A 21,571-nucleotide genomic window follows, 5' to 3' on the forward strand; every position below is an offset into this window, starting at 1 on the left:
TTCACTCTGGGTATGGAGGCCTCTCAATCGGTGGATCTAAATTAGTAAAATTGCTGCCACAGTTTTCAGATTGCTGCAGCTTAATAGGTTTGCATGTGACAGCAGGTAATATCTTTTCATATATGTGGACCCCCCTCATCCCCGATGATATAAACAACCTACCTCTTCAAGCTTTAAGAAGGTGTTGCTAGGTAGCTGATGCTAGTTTTTTAGTTGTGGAATTTGTTTTAATGAATAAATGAAATTAAGGTGCCATTTATGTAAAGTTTGTCGGCGCTTATTAGTGTTTTTTTTCAAGGTATGTGAAGGTAATGCATACTTTGTGAGGTCAACTTTATTTTCTCACCCTGCACTGTTGCAGAGGATTGTTTGTTTCTCACCAGATGCAACCAATGAATGTTATTCATAGTGTTTCTGCTTTGAACAAGAAGTTGTTAAAATAGCGTGCTCAGTGAGCTGAACATCAGTGGCGGAGATCTGTGTATAACCTGTAGTTCGTAAGTTTAAATGCTGACTGTCAACCCAAATGAAGTTGATAAAAGGACATCTTTGAGTTGGATAATTAAGGCTCATTTGATTTCAGCATGGAGAGACAATTTGGTTTATGGCCGTATAATCCAAATGGCGCTCTTTCTTTCCCAAAAGAATAATACATATTTTTTTTGTAGTCTGTTCCGCACAAATCAAATCCTAACAAGTAGTTACAGCTTGTTTAGTAGCTGTGTATTGAGCTTTGTAAATGATTGATGAATATTGATTATATCATAGGAGATACCTGTTAAAATCTTGCTTCAAATGTGCATTTTCAGACTTGTGAAATGTTATCTTTCAGCACAGAATACTACAGAAGGATGGCGAGAGGAACTGTCTGGGTCAGAGAGTGGACTCTGAAGTGGCTTGCAAATGTAACATAACCCAGCCCCCATATTAAAGTAACCTCACCTGCTTTAGTCAGATGCACCCAAATCTGATGTAGGCAATGAACAGTTCCGTGGTCACTCTTCCTTAATATTCTCACCGAAAGCATTAGCCCATTACATAAAGTTGTCTCCAATCCGTGAAGTAACCGCAGTGTAACATAGCGTTGTGCTTAACATCAGTGCCTGCAAAGTAGCTTTATCATTATTTCATCCAAACATCAAAGGGCTGGGTGAGAAGGGAGGGGGGAATGCAAGGGTCAAAGAGGCAGGGAGAGCGACGTAAAGCCATATGGCTGCTTTGCGCGCGTGCACGCCTCGTGCACTGTAGCTCTATGCCAGGGGAAGCGCTTTCAAAAATCCACTTACAAAATGTGTCAAAGAGACAGCTTTCGCTGTCTCAGCCAGACCTAATAAGCAACAGACCAGTTTCAGGCTGGGGTTAGGGCGCCACAATCTTGCATCTCAGTCTGCCTCAAGGAGGCCTTCTTCCAAACAGCGAGACTTGGTTAATAAATGCCTTACAAATGCAGTGCAAGTAGTGGTGGTGAAGGGCGGATGCAGAGTATCCATAACGGAGTGGGCGTTTGTAGGAAGTTGTTGCAGGGTGTAGAAAAGGGATTTTCAGAAATCGGCGTGTTTTTTTACGATTATGCTACACTTTATCTAATAGAACGCTATGCGAACTAGCCCTGGTTAATAAGTCAACCCATTTAATTCACTTTCATGAATAGGACACTACTAGCCCACTTTTGTGAACATGCTCTAGTGTTGTACTTCTGCTGCCAAACTAAGGTCCTCCCACCCTCTCTGCTCCATAAACAAACAAGAAGTGGGGTCTAAATCAGCAGTTATTCTATAACACTCACATCCAAAAGCGCTCTGTACAACGTATTCACTCACTGGCCACCAGATCAGAAATCGGTGGCAATAGTGATATTCACGCGAGCAAGAGAAATGCCCTACTGGCTCCTACCCAAAGGGTGTTAGAAAAAGACAGACTTGTGCTTTGGTGAGGGAGCCACACCTCTGGGCACCGGTGCTTAGCAACTCGAGGCGGGCAAGTCACTGAAAGCTCGAGCCTGGCTCAGCTCGAGGTGCTGTTGGAACCTCGAGCTCATAGCGAGCCGAGCTTTCGTGTGGCTTCTGTCTCTCCCCCTCCTTCCCATCCTCTACCAAGGATGTAGTATTACGGTCCAGGCTGCTTTGCGACTATGGAACTGGGAAAGCAGGTTCCAGTCTTGGCGTTGGTTCAAGAGCCTGTGATCCTGGGCAAATCACTTAATCTCACAATGCATGTGAACTGAGGCTCATGTAAAGCGCTCCAATACCTTTAAGTCGAGTTTGCGCTATATTTTGAGAACAGCAGAAGAATACACCAATAAGCAAAACACAAAGCCTTAACATAAAGAAAGATAAATAAAAACCAAAATGCGAGTTATGTAGGTGTACATTGTTCTTCATGTATCCGCACGTATGTTTGCCCCCCTCGCAAAATATTTAAGATGTTTTGCATTATTCCAGAAAACAACCTTGACTTAAATATGCTCTCCTTCCCTGCGGTGTGCTTCATCTGTTGAAGTCTGCCAGCATGCATCCTTTCAAAATATTATTGTAATTGGATTTTTATAGCGCTTGTTATCCCTAACGAGGAGGCGAAGCGCCTATCTGAAAGCAATGGAGCAGAGCATCAAAGGGCTGGGAGGTTCCAGTCTTGGCGTTGGTTCAAGAGCCTGTGATCCTGGGCAAATCACTTAATCTCACAATGCATGTGAACTGAGGCTCATGTAAAGCGCTCCAATACCTTTAAGTCGAGTTTGCACTATATTTTGAGAACAGCAGAAGAATACACCAATAAGCAAAACACAAAGCCTTAACATAAAGAAAGATAAATAAAAAACAAAATGCGAGTTATGTAGGTGTACACTGTAAAATCTACACGCGAGGAAGCCAAACGGGCCTAGTGAAAGCAGGGGAGCGAGCGCTGCATTTCATTAAAGTGATCGCAGACACGGCAATCAAGCGGGATGGCTCTGTCTCCCTTCACGCCCAGGGAGGAGGGAGATGCGAGCAGAGCATCAAAGGGCTGGGTGAGAAGGGAGGGGGGAATGCAAGGGTCAAAGCGGCGAAAGGGAAAGTAATCGAGCAGAGCATCAAAGGGCTGGGTGAGAAGGGAAGGGGGAATGCAATGAGCAGAGGAGCAGCTGTGCACGTGCATGTGATCTCGTGCACTCAAGGTTTAGGCCAGCCAAAAGACTGGGTAGCACTTTGAAAAACCCAGATATAAAATGTCTCTTCGAGCCTTTGGCTCGCGAGACCTAAAAAACAAGCTGTGCCACTGCTGACGGCGACCTTCGTGCGGATGAAGGCTCTGTATGTGCTCGTGGCACGCACAACACATGAAACTGGAACTCCTTCCTCCTCAGAAAAGACCACAGCCCACGCGGAATCACAGGTACACTCCCTTTGTTTCCACACAGTGGTTAGCATGACGCGTTTCGGAATAAGTTCCTTCATCAAATGCCTCAACCATCTCTGTGTATCACACATTCACATTTAAACGTAGAGCGTCTTCGATCTTATTGGTGGAGACACCCCGCTGATTTAAGGAAAATGGGAGGGTGTTTCAGACTCGGTGATCCGAGTTCATCAGCTGCAGGTAACCTTTGTAAGTACTGCCCCAGTCGGCCGGGCCTGCAGCGTCCCATTACTCCATGCCTGAATGCGTGTAGATGTTGGTGCATGCAGGGAATATGAGTTGTCCGAATCACCATCCAGCCGTATCATGCCCCTGCGATCCTGCAACACGCACCACTTCAAGAGTGCGCATCTATTGTAAAGTCACAATTCTGAAATGTCAGAGCAAAATATATATATATATATATATATTCACTGAAAAAACCATAGGTTTCACACACGTTATAGTTAGGAATTAGCATTTAAAAAACCTTGCAAATTCACTGAAAAAACCATAGGTTTCACACATGTTATAGTTAGCTGGACATTTCACTCGTGAAAAACCATTGAAATTCCCCCGTTATAGTTAGTGCAGGCAACTATAACTCACGCGACCGCAATCCTCTGCTGATGCTAATACTGTATTTAGACACTTATTTGCCCATGTCTTCTTCCATTAAATTTTAGCTATACATATATTACAAATATTTTTTTTTCATAAAGACACATATGTCATCAGCAGAGGATTGCGGTCGCGTGAGTTATAGTTGCCTGCACTAACTATAACGGGGGAATTTCAATGGTTTTTCACGAGTGAAATGTCCAGCTAACTATAACATGTGTGAAACCTATGGTTTTTTCAGTGAATTTGCAAGGTTTTTTAAATGCTAATTCCTAACTATAACGTGTGTGAAACCTATGGTTTTTTCAGTGAATTTGTACGGTTTTTTAAATGCTAAGTTACTTCACGCCGTTCGTGGCGTGCGCGCCCACTTTACGCAGTTAGTGCCGTGCACGCACGGTGGGCACGCAGTGCGCTACGCGCACCGCGTGCCCACGTTACGCTTCATGGGCCATGTACGCACGATGCGCTTCGCGCACCGTCCGCACACGGAGGATATATTATGCGCTTCGTTGTGAAAGGCTATCTATTAAATGTTCAATTACTATAGATGGCATGCATAAAAGGTGCCCTACGGGCACCTTTTGCACACGGGGGGGCAAAAATGTGGATATTTTTATTTTTTTATTTATTTTTGACCGTACGCGTATGGTAAGCACATTCGGCGTTTTTTCAAAAAAAAAAAAAAAAAATTCTTTTTGGCCTTGGGGGTTCTTTTGGGACACCCTAACCAAGGCTAGGTGGTTAGGAGCTGTCTAGCCTGCCCCTTTTCATGTTATCCAACTTTGTTTTTCCTCACCCCCTCAGAGTGCGAGAGAGAAAATGGCGGCCGACACTTCCTGGTTTCGACCGATTCGAATGTTTACTAAGATCTAACAGCCAATCAGAATCTCGCTCGCGCACGGCACCGTAGGCGTACGGTAAGCTTACCGTAAGCGCACGGTAAGCGCACGGAGCGCGCTTACAGATATATATATTGATTTAAATGCTATTTTCTCAGGAACTACTGAACAGATTTACACCAGACCTACAAAAGGCACTTCCTTGACCTGTAGACTGCCTCTCTGCCAAATTTCAAGTAACTCTGTTCAGCCGTTCGGGCTGTAGCTGTGTCTAAAGGTCCTATGGAAAAATGCATGGGAAAAACGCGTTTTGGGACCCCCCTTTTTTCTCAGCCCCTGCTTGACGAATCCCCCCGAGACTTTCAGGGTAGGAGCGGAGTGTAGCGCCCCATTAGTTTTGAAAATTTCGCGAGGATTCGTCGACCGGCGCCCAAGTTATTCCAAATAGAATGTTGCGGATTTCCTATGGAAACATGGTCCTAACTATAACTATCTACTGGCGACCGCCAGTAGATAATATATATATATATATATATATATATATATATATATATATATATATATATATATTTTTTTTTTTTTTTTTTTTAACAAAGGACGCCACACTCTGGAATCTTGAAAATCGTGATTTCTTACAAAGCCAGTCTGTCACACCGACGTGTTTCGGCCAGCACAGCCTTCTTCACGGTAGGGGGCACTACTGTTACATCTGTTTTTATATATATATATATATATATATATATATATATATATATATATATATATATATGAGCTGCGAAGTTCTGCCTTAGATCTTGGACTCTCGGACGGGTGCTGTGATGCATGAAGGTAAAAACGCGCAAAACATTTTAGCTTCAGGGTAATAATACCAGCACTCATGGGAGCAGTACAGCCAGATTTTATTAGGGTGTAGACACACGCAGACGCGTTTCGGCAACCACCTTTGTCAATAGCAGCGGCCCGCCAGAGACGACATCTTTAAATACACAAATCATTGGTCAATTCATTGCATCAACAAAAACATAGGACAAATGTCCTTCCTGCTACAATTTTGGCCATCTTCTAATGTACAATGTAACACATTAAATGCATCTAATACATATTAAAGCCCAATATGCTAGTGACATCGAAAGATGATGGCGCCACATATCGTACAATTTGCAGGTTAACTTAATGAATTAGCTCATGATGGGTATAACTAGCATTACGTGTACAAGAAAAATACAAATAAATGCAAACTATTAAATATTGATGCTTCCGTATTACAATGAAAAAAAACCCAAAAAACAGAAAACAATGATCCCCTTAATGTATCTCTGAATTGTATGCATTTCTAAGTTTCATCCAACTCTCTTATAAATGTAGCGCCAGCTCTTCCCCACTGTTAAGACCCCAAGGCATCTTCGTTTGTGTATCGATAATGTACCTCAACTCAAGTTTACAGAGCATTAACTGTCTGTCTCCACCTCTAACATCCTTAGATACATGATCCATGCAGAAGAATTTCAACAGATCCCTGTTGCTTTCATGATGACTTTCTCGTGTCTGTGTCTCGTGTAAAGTGTCTCGCCACCGGGTAAGTAACATCCTTAGTGGCGATGACCCTGAGATGTTTGAGAATCTGTACTTTTGTCGGATGTATGGTGCTGCCAAACAGTACACCGTGTGGCTGGTGTTACAATTCATAAACTTCCCAATGCTCTTAGGGTTCTCAAGGCCCGATATATAATATGATAGAACCTTATGACTATTTTTATAGGCATGCATCGACCACAGGGGAAGAAACCTTTAATTTGTATAAAGCATGATTGTCTATGTTCTTTTGTAAAATGGCTACGTACCAGCTGATCTTTCAGCGAGCAAGCTTTTCTAAATGATAACAAGGGGTGAATTTGGAAGATCTTCCCCTATAATGGGGTCCGCCTTTAGAATATGCCAATTGATTCTCAGCAATTTCCGTACCTCATTAGCATTGCTGGAGTAGTTACTGACCATTCTGTAGTTCTTTATATCAGGCACTAGTCTTTCTAAGTTCAGAGGCAGAAGCGTCATGTATCAAGTCCAATCTGGACTTGGCACCCACTTTTTTCTTCGCCTCTTGCAGAACCTCTCCAGAGTACCCTCTGACCCTGAATCTTTGAATACTGTCAGTAGCTGCCTCCTGGAAACCGCAATCCCTAGTGCAGTTTCTTTTTATCTGCAAGAGTTCTCCATTCAGAATGCTGTTTTTTAATTTCTCCAGGTGACAGCTCCTGGCATGAAATATGGAATTTCCCACGGTTGGCTTCCTATGCAATGTAGGGCACAGTCTGCCCCCAAGGCAAATACCTTCAGACGCCTGGCCACACACATCCTAATACGGCGGGCGGTGCCTGCTAGGCACCGCCACCATATTAGTGGCTTTGCTCCGCCCGCCAGGTAATCGGCGCAATTGCTACCGGCCAAAAGCGGCAGACAGACTTTGCGTCCTCCGTGATACCCACCGCCATCCTAATGTGGCGGTGGGTAAATCCCAATATGGTGGTGGAACGATGGCCACCGCTGGCCAGGTGGTGGCATTCATTCCGCCATCGTAATGAGCCCCTAACATTTGTCACATGTCCTCTTTAATTTGACCCTCGAAATGCCGGATCCTTTTTAAGATCTTAACGTGTATCCCTGATCCACTTCCTTCAGGAGCATCTGTTGAAATAGCCTGAAGTTCAAACTCCCACTCAGATTTTAGAGCTCTGTCATCAATGGTAAACAAGGAAGGAGAGATGACAAGATACCTTCCTGCTCTGCTGAATAATAAATACAAGGCAGCGATTTCTGAATTCCCAGAGTCGACAGAGAGAGAGCACACAAGTGCAGCCTCTTCTGTTTTGCATAAATTCTTCCAAATCATGATTCATCTAAACCAGGAAGCTGAACATCATTTAGAATACTCAAGAAGTTTTCCTCACTAGCAAGCAGAGTCGAAAGGTGGGTAGAACTGTGGTAACCTCTGATCAAAGTAAAAACTAGAATATGTTAGGCTACTCATTAGGTCTGACATGCAGGCGTAATCTATCTTTTAGAACCTGAGAAAAATTAGATGCTGGGGAGTGAGGAGAGGAGAGCCTCATCTGTAATTTCCGGTCTTCTAGTGAGTTCCTCATGCAGTGATCTATTCATGCTACAATTTTTATAACTCCACATAAACATACCTGATGTTGCTCTCCGTAACTGAGAACATAGGGTCTCATTTACATGTTGACAGACAGGCTTCTCCATCACAACGGTGACAGATATCCTGTCAACCACATTATACATTTCATATTTAGATGCACGTATATCCGTCACCTTCGGGATGGAGTAACCAGTCTGCCAAAATATAAATCAGGCCTTTAATCACAAAATATTACTGAATTGATGCAAGTAATCAAAAAGAAGAAGAAAACATGCCAAAAACCCACCTGTCTAGTAGCTTTACTTATGCTTTCCAGCTTGTAGTAGTGTCTGTCGTTGGCTTCATGATTGAATTTTTGAATGGCATGTCTTGCGACGGGTTGCAGGTTAGCATCATCACTCCATATGGGAAATGGACATCCTGCGCACATTTCTGGAGGTAAAAAATAGAGGATATCTTGTTAAAAATGCAATGGTAACGCTAGAATTTAACCAAAACACAAATGCAGTTTCAGCAATCAAATCTACTGCTCCAATAATTGTCAGCCCATCCACTTATGCAGTGTTTTCTTGTGTAGTCAGTGTTTTGGACTGTTTAATGTGGCGACTAAGGGCCTTGTTTATAGTTTAGGGGGAACTGACAAATCTCCAATTTTGTGAGGAAAATCTAAATATGGAGTGAAATCAACCAGGTGAATGTCCGCCACCATAGAGATAGACTTTTGGAAGAAATTAAGTTGGTAGATTCTTCTACATATTTACAGTTTCCTTCTGGAATTGGAGGATCTTTATTCCCATCAAAACTGTAAATGAGGCTCTTAGTCATTATGTGACTCTATGTTACAAATCCACTAATCAGGCACCACGGTTTTTTGTGCCTGAGGCACTAAGGGCCAGATGTACAAATATACTGGTAACATAGTGTCTGGAAGGCTAGAGAGAGGTTGGTGGAACGTGCCTGCGAGACCAAACTCGCTGCACCAGACGTGGTAGTGACCCCCTGGAGTGGAGCGGCAACAGAGCAGAAATGCAACAATCTCCAAATTCACAGCAGCGATGGAACTCAGATATACCAACCCAACAAGACCCCAACAGAGACTGACACGACACTGAGTGAACCTGAGATTTCCTTCAACGATGTTGGCTCTGGCATTACACACTATGATTGTGCCCCCCCCAAAGTGGGGTTGAATTCACTGGCAGCCAAGGTTGTTTGCTGACTCCAGGTTACCTTACACTGATGGTATTCGGTAACATGTAAGACCTTTTCAAGATGGGAGATGGGTGGGGGGATTGCTAGTGGTGACTATGCTCCCCTGCTGTTTCAGTGTTCAATTTTGGGTGACAGGCACTTTGCTGTGTTTGGGGGGGTGGGCGGTTTTGAGTCTGCTCTGCAGAGAAGCAAGTAGGGAGGGCTTGTTTAAGGGATGTTTGTTGCTTTGTTTCTTAATGTTTGCTTTTGGTGCAGAACCTTGAATGTCATGTGCATTTCTTACTCTTCAGAGTTTTGCATGCATACACATTATTTCCTCGCATGTCTATCCAGAGTAACCGTCCACTCCAATGGGCCACTAGACCCCCATATCTTCACATACCCATGGACAACTGTCCTGATGCAGCAATACTAATACTACCCTGGAATGTGATCGGCCTGGGGAACAAAATCAAACACTCACACACCTGATGTTGTCCTCCTCCAGGAGACCCGTTTATAAGGATATATCTAATGTGCCCTAGACTGTTAGGGTTACAAATTGGTTGCCCATGCAGGGTATAGCACAAGCTCCAGGGGTGTGGGCATTTTGATGGGTCACTCCCAATGAAAGTTCAACAGATCTGGCCTGATGTCCATGGTAGATACGTGGCTCGATCTGGGAGCGGACTATTCACAACATATGTTTGGTTTATATCCCACCCCGCCTGAATGACCTCACACTCCCAGACCTGAGTACCCTGCTTCTCCAAATGCCAGAGGGTAAATTATTGATAGAGGATGATTTTAATACAACTATATGATACCAACGGGACCGATAGCTCAACAGAGTGGTGGACCCTCCCCACAACCCACTAGCAGAATTCTTTATCCGACTGCCCAAAAATATATGTTCCACTCAGGAAGAGCATCCTGGATTCCCCTGGGTGACTAGCTTTAAAACATGTACAGGTTTGCTAGGTTTCCCTAGGTACCAGCTGAGCTATGGCCCATAATCCAAAGCTAGGCACATTGCAAAAAAAGTATCAGTTTTCTGTGGAAAAATTTGAGGTGTCCATGTTGCGTTATGGGCTGTTTCCTGTCATCATGGGCACTAGGCTTACCCACACAAGTGAGGTGCCATTTTATCGGAATTCTTGGGGAAATGCTGGGTGGGTGGAAGTTTGTGGCTCTCCGCAGATTCCAGAACTTTCCATCACAGAAATGTGAGGAAATTCTTTTAATTTTTTTACAAAGTTTGAGGTTTACAAAGGATTCTGGGTAACAGAACCTGGTGAGAGCCACTCAAGTCAACCAATCCTGGATTCTGCTAGGTGTCTAGTTGTCAAACATGTACAGGTTTGCTAGGTTTCTCCAGGTGCCGGCTGAGCTAGGGCTCAAAATCCACAGCTAGGCACATTGTAAAAAAAGGGTCAGTTTTCAGTGGACAATTTGTGGCATCCATGTTGCGTTTGACTCATTTCCTGTTGCAGGCACTAAGCCTACCCACACAAGTAAGGTGCTGTTTTTATTGGGAGACTTAGGGGAAGACAGAGTAGCAGAACCAGTGCTATTACGAGTTGTCTTTTTTTGCATTTCTGCCTTCCAAATGTAAGACAATGTGTGAAAAAAAGACATTTTGAAAAATGACCGCTAATTCACATGCTAGTATGGCTACCCACAAATTCAGAGATGTGCAAATAACCACTGATTCTGAACTCCATATTGTGCTCCCAATCAGGAAAAACATAGGTTTCCTTGATACCTATTTTTCACTGTTTATATTTTACCAAATGCATTGCTGTACCTCAATGACAGAATCACCCTCCACTTACCTAAAAGAGACCTCTGATCCGCCAACCTCTTCCTCGCCATGACCCCACCCATCCACAGAGCCAAAGCAGGGGAAGAGCCTTCTCCTGCATCACAGCCAAGACCTGGTACAAGATCCTGATCGACCTCAGACGCGCCCACTCCATGGATACCTTCAGGAAGGCCCTCAAGACCTGACTTTTCGGATGAGTGGAACTGCTGAACTACCCCCTCAGCGCCTTGACACCCTCTTGGGTGAGTAGCGCGCTTACAATTATCCTGATTGATTGACTGATTGATTGTACACTTGATACACAATGAAAAAACATTGCAAGTTGCAGCTCAGTTATTGGCTCTGTGGATCTCAAATTCTTAGTGAACCTACAAGCCCGAAAGATTCCCGCAATCAGAAGGATCCCACGGACGTAACGTTATATTGCTTTCAAAAATCTAGCAAAGTTAGAAGACGTTACAGGTGAAAATGTAGGCACAAATAGCTGTGTTTTTTCAACTCAATTTCAATATTTTTCTTATTTCAACTGTTACTTTCTATAGGAAAACCTTAAAGGACCTACACAAATAACCCCTTGCCGAATTTAGAATATTATCTTCTTTTCATAAATGTATAGCTGTCCGGGATCCATTATTAGTTTCACGCACATTTCTACCACTAACTGGAAGCATGTTGAAAGCATAAAAAATAGGAAAAATAGACTATGTCCCAGTAAAATGCCACAACTGTAGAAAATGTTGGTTTTCTGACAAAAATTCTGCCTGTTCCAGAAAGCTGAAACCATGATAAGTTCAGCACCACAAACCCTACGTTGGTACCATTTGCAGGAAAAAAAACAGGCGCTGTCTTCTCCAGCACTTTTTCCCCATGTTTCCCCCCCCAAAAATGAATGTAGCTGTTTTTTTGCCAAATTTCTCATCCCCTCCAGGGGAATCCACAAACCCAGGGTACCTTTGAATCCTCAGGATGTTGGGAAAAAGGGACGTAGATTTGTCATGGATACCTTATGGGAACAAAAGAAAATGGTGGCCTAAGCGCAAACTACCCCAAATTGCTAAAAAAAAAGGGCATGGCATGGGGGGAGGCCTGGCAGCAAAGGGGTTAATAGTCATTAGGCAGGTCAAAACTTGCGAAACCCTGTGATTAGCTGCAATAGTATGTATGATGGCCTTCAAGCGAAGTCATTCTAAAACTTTTTTTTTAGAGTAGTCCAAGTTCCTTAAAGGAACTACAGTCATAAACCATTGATACATAGCATACCAACTGGCGCCTTACACACCCATCCAACCTGCGATTTGGTAGGGACCAGTAACTTCATTTTGGAATTTGGAAACACTTCGGAGAAAGGGATTCTGAGGATGTAAACCCTGTGATTTTGTGAAGCTCTATTATTTGCAATATACATTGTGTGGCTTAAGTGCTCTGTGAGTAGAGAATGTATTTTATATGTGGCTACCATTTATAGAAAAATCACTCACAGGAGTGAACTTTCTCAAAACCTTAAGTCTCGCATCCAGAATGTTTGTTACACTTCATTTTCATGGTTCGAAGCCCATAGAAATATTCTCCCTTTACAGCCTTTCGATTGCTGGAATGTTGTCGCCCAGGCCATTTTAATATCACAGTTGGCCAAGAGTAACTTGGTGTATTTGGCTCATCCCAAACATATGATGCCACGTCTGCTAATTGGGCAACATGTTGCAACCAGACTCTTTGTGAGCCTGAAACATTTGAACCTTTTGCTCAACCTGCATTGGCACCCCATTCATAAAAGGGTCACCTTGACGTGCATTCAAGTACCTGACTACATGTCATGAAATCTTCTATGGTAATGGACTAGTCTTTTTACAGCAATGTTATGCATGGCATCTCACAATTTTCACTAGTTTTCCGGCTCTTTTACCTACTCTACCATTGACCCTTAGACAACAGAGAATTCACCTGCAGTTTAGGAAATTGTTAAAGATGTGGCTATTTACAGCATCAACTCAAGGCTACTATTTAATGTCCTTTCTACTAGAATTCGGTAAATCTGTTGAGGCTGCACTGAACTCTATAAGTGTTCAACACACTCGTTCATTCTTTCACAAGCGGACATGACTGTCAAGAATGTACTTGTACTGAAAAACAATGTAAAGGCTACCATTAACAGTCTGAACCTCTAAGTATTACCATGGTGGAGTCTGGTTAGACCTTTACATTTCTAAATCCTTAACTTCAAGACAAACATCACACAGAAGACAAAGCCAGCATAAAACTAGCTGCCGCTGCTTCAAGGAATTCCTGCTAGAACCCATCATACCAACCATTGAACCATTATCCCTTACACACTTCGAAGGAGGCAAAAGTTTGCTTGCTTGCCAGCATCCCAGACTGGCTAACTGACATGAAAATAAAACTGGTTCACAACCACGCTCATGGACTACTGCATCCTTTTCAGTGCTCTGAACTCTAACACATCATTGCACCATGTGAGCAAGATCAAGGTATTGCTGATCTACATAACCCCTGTTGCTGCATCATCACCAGCCACAAGACACAAAACTAAGATGGTGGAGACTAGATTACATGCCTGTTCCTGTTAGGCACCTAAAATCTGGAATTTCATCTCAGTATATATCTGACAAACTCTTTCAGTTTCAAAAGGAATTGAAAATATATCTCTACTGAGGTACATGTTTTACCATGCATGCATGGTTAGCATAAGAGACAACCTTGGGCTGTGAATAGTGCTACAATTTTGTCCCATTTCCTGAGTTTACACATTTGTGACAAAACCGTTTACATTTCCATGGGAAGGACATCTTGGCAATGGAAATGGAAAGTCTAAAGATGCAACCTCCCTTGATCATCAGGAAGTGCTGTGGAGGACATCCAGGGCCAATGCAGACATTAGGAATGAGTAAGCATGGTGTAGAGGTATCTGAGAAACACTACTGTTTGGGAACAGGCCAGCTGGTGATCTCCTTTGGTGTGTTTTGGGCTTGTCGGGCACAATGGTTTGCTTTCGTATAGGTGCCCAGGCAGATTGCCAGGACTGAAGGTTCCTGTCTGCAGCCCTAGAGCTTCCAACAAGAGCCATCTGTGGACATTGCCAAACCACACCAGTCTCATCAGCTGCCATGAGTGGTCCAAACGTTTTGTCACTTTTTTATTCTGAGATTAGCTACACAATAAGCATATGTATCACTATTTTTTTAAATCACACCCAAAGCTACGCCCTCTGAGGCTATGCAACATGGGAAAAACCTAAAATCTACATCTCAACCATAAATAAACAGGTTAAAAGCCCACAAGCTTGAGACATTACATCAAGATCCACCAGACGACCAAATGTAAGTTTCACTCTTACTTGAACCCTTGCTATACTCTGCTCTACAAAAGTTAGTTGCTTTACAGCTAGGTTTAGGTTTTATAAATCTTATGCTATACACATACTAGAATAAGTACTCAAACACATACATGACAAAGCCCACGGAGGTAGGAGACATGCTGGTGGTGGATGTTTGTCATCCATTCATTCCTATCTTCGCAGTTGAGCACTTGCACCTTGGGGATTCACAGTTAACAATAAAATATTTTTTTCTTTTTGCTTCAAATATGAGACGACTTTTTTCTCTGTTTTGGAACAAGAGACGGTGAGTGATACCCGGAATCGGATTGGTGTATGGGGAACCCAGACAGTGCCCGATGGGCTGGTCTCGTAGAGCAGTGTGTGGGCCAATTTTTTAGTAGTTTGTGGACCAGTTTTATGGTCATTGTTCCCTCTGTACTTAACCATGGCATTAGATGACATGTGCCCGGAAATACTCCAAAGCGAGCTTTTATGAATATTTGCTTGAACGTCACAGACCAAGGAATTTCGAGGTACGGTTGAACTTTTACCTTGGTATAGCCATTCATTAGGGGCACGCATGTTTGATAAGGTATCTTTATCCAAGAGTAGTGATAAATGCTTTGTTGTACTATTAATAACTTTTTAAAAAGAGTTCAAGGTAATCGGCATTTCCCAGACCGAGTTTACTGAATATTCCTCTAATGCTGTAAATAGATATTTCCACGCCTGGGCTTTCCAGCCAGTTTAAGTTTATTTCCTGCCACAATAATTTGGACAATTGATTTACAGTATCCATTTTTATCCTTTTCCACACTTTAATAAATTGGCCTTTTCGCGCAAGTGCCTGTTTTGTCATCCCAAATTCCATTCGGATCTGGGTGGGTGATGCATTATGTGGAGTTAAGAAGAGGGCTTTATACATTTTCGGGACTGCATTGTTAATTATGACTGAGTCTTTTCCACACAATGCTTCACTTCCATATGTCAAAGTTGGCAAAAGTTTTGCTGATATTACTTTTAACAACGGTCCATAAGCTTGAGACATTACATCAAGAATTACCAGACCGACCAAACGTAAGCTTCACTCTTATTTGAACCCTTGCTGTGCTCTGCTCTACAGAAGTCAGTTGCTTTACAGCTAGGTTTAGGTTTTTTAAATCTCATGCTATACACATACAATAGAATAAGTACTCAAACACATACATGACAAAGCCCACGGAGGTAGGAGACATGTTGGTGGTGGATGTTTGTCATCCACTCATTCATATCTTCGCAGGTGAGCACTTGGATCTTGGGGATTCACATTTAACAAGAAAATATTTTTTTCTTTTTGCTTCAAATATGAGACTACATTTTTCTCTGTTTTGGAACGAGGGACGGTAAGTGATTCCCGGAATCGGATTGGTGTATGGGTAGACCAGACAGTGCCCGATGGGCTGGTCTCATAGATCAGTGTGTGGGCCCATTTTTTTGTAGTTTGTGGGCCAGTTTTATGGTCTGGTGGTCCTGTTTTTACTGTTGATTTTTCTAATACTACCACAAACATTGCCTACAGCCAACACAAATGCATGCAGTCTCCCCTACCTTGCAAACTACTTATAGAGCTTGTCTTTACAAGTCAAAAAATGGGTAGCTTTGCAAATGTGTGCCACTATTTTTAGCTGGTTCATTAATGGGGGTCCACTTTTATTTTGGAGCCCTGGTCTTTTTTGCCCAAGTCCGACATTGGTGATGTCTTTGGTTTTGGTTGCGTTCTGCAGCTGTTTGCTTTATTTACACACAATATTGGAAGGTCCTTTAGTTACCATGGTTCAAACACGCCATTATCATCATAAGTTACCTACTTGGGGTGATGTTGCAGTCCTGAGAAATAACAATGCCAGTCTTCCCTGTAGTGTTGATGCGAACCTCCGCATGGCATACGCCAATGGCCTACAAATACACAAAAACGTTTACAACACAGCAGTGATTTTCAAAACAAGTATAACAAATAGCTCCTTGTGTTTTATTAATTTCTGTCTTACTTCATTTTGAATTAGTCTTTACCTTCCCACAGAGTGTTCGAATGGAAGGTCATTTTTACTAAAATTTTTAACACCGCCTTCAAAGAATATTAACAAACAACATAGTCATCATTCCCATTGGGTGATACACATTAGCAGATAACTAGATCATATTTGGGCTTAGTACCAAAACCAAACACCAAACATATCACAAGTGGGATTACTTCTGTCAAACACCCTTTGCAGTTTCTTCAGTATGTGTATTTGTAGGATGATGGGTGAAAGACTCACATAATGTACACATCTTTACTCTGCAAGTACCAGGCTCTCTGCTAATAGGTGTAACCCATGGTCAGAATTTGTTTTATTTACAGTTGGATTTCCCAAACCCTTTTTCACAGAATCTAATTTTTTATATGTTCAACCATAACAGATTCTCTGCTATCCTAAGTTTCAGAGAGGGACAGCCATTTGGAATGTTGAGAACACCCACAATGTCACTACTTTTTGATTATTAACGAACTTTCCCAATGCAGTGCTCCATCCTCAATTCATGTGTAAATTACTCCAAAAAGGGTTAGAGTAAATGGGTGCACACAGTCAGAAAGATCCTCAAATATCCCTTTTTTAGGGATATATAATAAGGAATTTCTGATTGAATTTATTTTTTATATGGAAATGAAGAGCTTTGCAAACATTTTTAAATACATATTTCTTCCAATTCTAAAACAGCCTATTGCTTTTGTGCAGACAATCAGCCGGCATACGGGTTAGGGAGACAGGTGTACAGTTAGAACTCTATGATTTTCATTGATATTCAAGTCTACTCCTGAAGAGTTTTGTGAACACAAAACAACAGTATTTCTTTGAAAGTGATAGGAAAGTCTGCAAATCATGGATTTGTCTTTCTTGTGAGTCATATCTAGATATGAAGCTTGAATTGATGCTGTATACATGGTATATGGTAAGGTAGGATACTCTACTATAACATACTCTCCCCCCCCTCCCCCCTTTTAATACCCACCTTTCCATCTACGATAATATCTGAACACAGTAACCCGAGTTGGGTGGGTGTGTATGTGGGATAGGCACAACAACGTTTATTTAAACTACCAGCCATACTGGATGGACTATTGTCTGACTTTACCAGTTGAGATGAGACTGTCATGAGAGGGGTCCCCCTGTTTAAGTGAGAGAGCCCCAGAATAAAGCATGCTATCCTGACACTGATTAGGATTTAGCTTCATGGTCAGTTACCTCATTTTGACTGTATACTTACGTTATGAGCCCCCGTAAGGAGCGCGCATGTGTTGGAGACTAACAGCCCATTGTTTGCACATGCGCGTTGTGGGCTAAATTGCACACATGCGCCTCAGCATTTGACCCGAGGACACGCCCCGGAAGGTTGACCGAGGCACCCATAGACTGCTGTATATTTAGCTTCCGTCCCGCTGCCTTTAGTGCCTAGTCGGCTGGCGGTTGGACGCGTTAGGTGTAAGGGTGCACCTGTTACAGCAATGGGTACGTGTCTGAACACGGGGACTGGGTCACGGAGCCCCTTTTTCTTTGGATGATGTGCTTGTAACACGTTGTTGAATAATGCCTATGTTTCTTTTAGTAGCCCGACAAGATACGGGCGTCTGACGCTCACAGCCATTGGAGTGGCTCTCGTTTTTACGGGAGGTAAGAACGCTAAGAGGGATGATTGATTTTTTGTAGGGACTGGTATGATGGGGTATGATGCTTTTAAGTTTTAACGAGTGAAGGGGTCACTCTAACATGGCGGTGCAGCATTTTAGGAATAGGGATGCATTACTTCCTTGCTGTTACATGGCTGCACTACTATCTTGAATTGCCGCGAGATATATAAATATTCTGTCAGGGCCTTCCCCCCATGCTCCGAGTTTTACGAGTGAGTTTGTTACCTTAGTTTGTTATCTTAATTGAGGCCTTGTGTTCTTTTGACCTTCTTTTTGTGACATTGATATGTTGAGCACACGACCGTGGCACACTACGTTGCATTAAGCTAGTCTAATGCACGTTATATATGTCCTCTTTTCTTTTTTCCTTTCTTGTCCTAGGTTTCGGTCAGGAGCAGCATAATGGCCCGCCCTGCCGAGAATTTGGGTATTCAATTTTTTCTTAATTATCACGTGCACTTCACTAATTTTTATATCCTGGTCCTGAAGAAGCGCCAATGACCTTATGGGCAACAGAGGCGTGAAACATGTTGACCTTTTTTGATACCTAGGCATAATATGCCATCTGGGATTACACTCTAATTGAGAGTTTTTATTCTGCCAACAGGGTTATTACATTAAAATAACCGTTCATAGGTTACCCTTTGTCAGTATCCATTCACTGTGCACACACCTAGTTACCCTCATATAGGACCCACACCCCACACACCCTCATGCACCATCCGGCATGCCTTAAAAGATCTCCGCTAAAGCGACCCTTCGGGGGACCCGTTGGGAATTGCAGCGCCGGCCCAACGAGGAGCAAATGCCCGATGATGAAGCATGACACCCCTCGGGGTGTGTGAGGGCAACATGAGGCAAGACATGTTCTTTCCCCTGTGCGATGGGCCCGCCCTATCTAGGACTTCCTTTCCTTTTCTGCCTCTTCATAGCAGAAGGCATATGGGTGCGATTTTTTGACCCTGCCTTTGGAACAGTGTCCTCCATTTGTTATTTAATGTTAATTTGGGGAGCATGGACACTGGACCATTAACTGGCTCCCTGGTCCCCCCCCTCTTGTTTTTTGATAAGGTAGGATACAACACATATTGCCCAATATTCTAAGTTTGACAAGAAAATACAGCACAGGGGCTGCTATTACTGGTATGCTGGGAAAAACGGCATGGAACTTCCCCCCTGGGGAAATACCAATTAATTCCACTCACCAAGATAAGGATACAAGAGAGATTGGTATTTATGTATTGTAAAATTCCTAAATGATTACAAGTTTTGAAACTGACAACTTACTGATAATCTTTATTAACCTGATCCATAGTCCTACCTGTCACAGTCCTTACAAAATGAGGTGGTTACCCTCCGAAAGATTTTTTTTTCAAAGTGTTTAATAAACAACTGAGTATTTCTTCAGTTTCTATAGAACACTCCTCCCCTTTGTCGTATAAACCCCCTTACTCTCTACCAACTCCTGCTGGTATAAAATCTTAACTCTGAGGCAAAGAAAAGGAAGGAGGGTATGTAGAACTATGAAGGGGAGGACTATGGATCTGCAAATTGAAGATTACCAGTAAGTAATAGAGTCATTAACCCTTCACAAATCTGCCTCATTTGACCATGTTGCTTCCCTGCAAATTTGCAACAGAGAAACCCCCTGTGCCTCCTCTGGTGGCTCTACCTTGGATGTTCCCAGGCATGGACATTACCAATGATGAACAAGCTTTTCTGATTGCCTGACAACTGACTTTTTGTTGCAATTGAGGGTTTCTGTCCCTTTTTAGCTGGCAAACACAACAAGAAAAGGTAGAATAGTAGGGCTCTTCTTACATCTAGGATCAAAGAATAAATTAGACTATGAATCAGAAACAAAGACTGGAAGAATAACTCCATTTGTTGAATAAAACTGAGATTGTACTACTGAATATCAGCACTAACAATATCATGGCACACTAATTTCAAGGACAGAACGAGGGACAAAATATTGAAAGGTCATTGCATATAGGGTAGTAGAGTTTTGCTATTCTTAACTCAACATCTGTGTAACATGTGGATACATGTACAGCATAGGTACAACATGTTTGTGAAGTTACCTATAGAAAATCTAGACACAGTTTCCTGTTGATATTTTATTTTCGATATTCCGTCTTCGATATTCCGCGCCAGAAATATTGTTGATTCGATATTCTGGGAGAGCACCAAAACTGGGATTGCACTTTCGTTTTAAACTTAGAAGTAACACTAATTTATCAGGAAAAAATCTTATGTGAGGAAAAGTGGACACTAAGGGGTCTATTAGGATGGCGGGTGGAAAATCTCTCCGACCGCCATGGTAGCGGGAAAAGACCACCCGCAAGGACCGCGGCATTACCGTCGGTCCAATTTAGATGCTCCTCAGTCGAAATCCGACCGCGGCGGTCGGATTCTAGCGATTAACATTGCGGCGGTTGCTGCTGCCAGCAGCACTGCTGCGGTGTGAAAAGGAGCATGTCATGCGTGTCACTGCACTGCATGGCAGGCACTGCACAGTGCCTGCCACCTAGTACAGGGACATGACCCCCCCAGTGCACCCACATACACCCCCAACACATTGGGGGCCCGCAAAAGTCCCCCAGAGACATTCTCAGCATGTCTTTCCATGGAGGTCCCACCGCTGCGGAAGGGCTGGCTACAGCCAGCATCATAATCATGCCGGCGGAGCCTGGCACTGCACCAGCATCATTGTGGCGGTCCAGTTCCGCCTGCTAGGCATGCTTGCGGACTGCTACCGGCAGAAAAGTGGCGGGCGGAAATTCTCACCGCTGCTTTCGTCACCGCCATGCTAATGGGACCGGCAGTTTTCAGGGTTGTGATCGTGGGCGAATGTCCGCCGGCCCGGTGGCGGCCATCCACCCACCATCCTAATAGACCCCAAAGGCTCTTGGGGCCACATACATCAAAGTTAGGATTTACGATTCCTAAATAGCGATTTTTAAGAAATCGCTATTTAGGCATCGCAAATCCCTATGCGTATAGGAATTGCAAAAACAATTGCGATTCTTACACATTCCTTGATTGCGATTCCCAAATTGCGAGTTGCATTTAAGGAATGGCTTCCAATTCATTCCTATGGGCCTAGAGGTCCATAGGAATGAATGGGAATTGCATGCGCAATTTGCGAGTACCCAATAGGTACTCACAAATTGTGCATGCAATTTCAAGGGTGCAAGGGTGCCAAAAGGGCATGTGTGTCTGTAACATGGAACTTTGAAAAATGTACTTTAGTGCTTTTTTCAAGTTTTTGCAAATTACCATCAAGCTTAAATTGATGGTAATTTGTGATAACTAATAGCGAAATCGCTATTCGAAATTGCATCATGTATTGCATTTAGGGAATCGCAATTTGCGATTCCCTAAATGCATTTGCAATTTAAGTAATCACAAATTTTGCGATTACCTAAATTGCGAATTTGCATTTGGGTTGATGCATCCCAAATGCAAAAATACCGGTCGCAAAGGGGTAGATTCTGAGAATCTGCCCCTTTGCGACCAATAT

At 42.9% G+C, this 21,571-nt stretch overlaps 1 protein-coding gene across 2 annotated transcripts in view; it reads right to left on the reverse strand.

Annotated features, from left to right (window-relative positions):
* LOC146785929 (uncharacterized) overlaps positions 1 to 21,571 on the reverse strand; it is a 226,286-nt gene that overhangs the window by 194,848 nt on the left and 9,867 nt on the right. For both annotated transcript variants that reach the window (XM_085635329.1, XM_085635330.1), the window contains exons 3-4: positions 16,187 to 16,274; positions 8,276 to 8,421 (exon numbers count right to left, since the gene is read on the reverse strand). In XM_085635329.1, the coding sequence (XP_085491455.1) occupies positions 8,276 to 8,421; positions 16,187 to 16,274 (234 nt within the window). The remainder of the gene's footprint in view (positions 1 to 8,275; positions 8,422 to 16,186; positions 16,275 to 21,571) is intronic.

Source organism: Triturus cristatus, chromosome 11 (assembly GCF_964204655.1).
Source record: "Triturus cristatus chromosome 11, aTriCri1.1, whole genome shotgun sequence".
Lineage (NCBI taxonomy): Eukaryota > Metazoa > Chordata > Amphibia > Caudata > Salamandridae > Triturus > Triturus cristatus.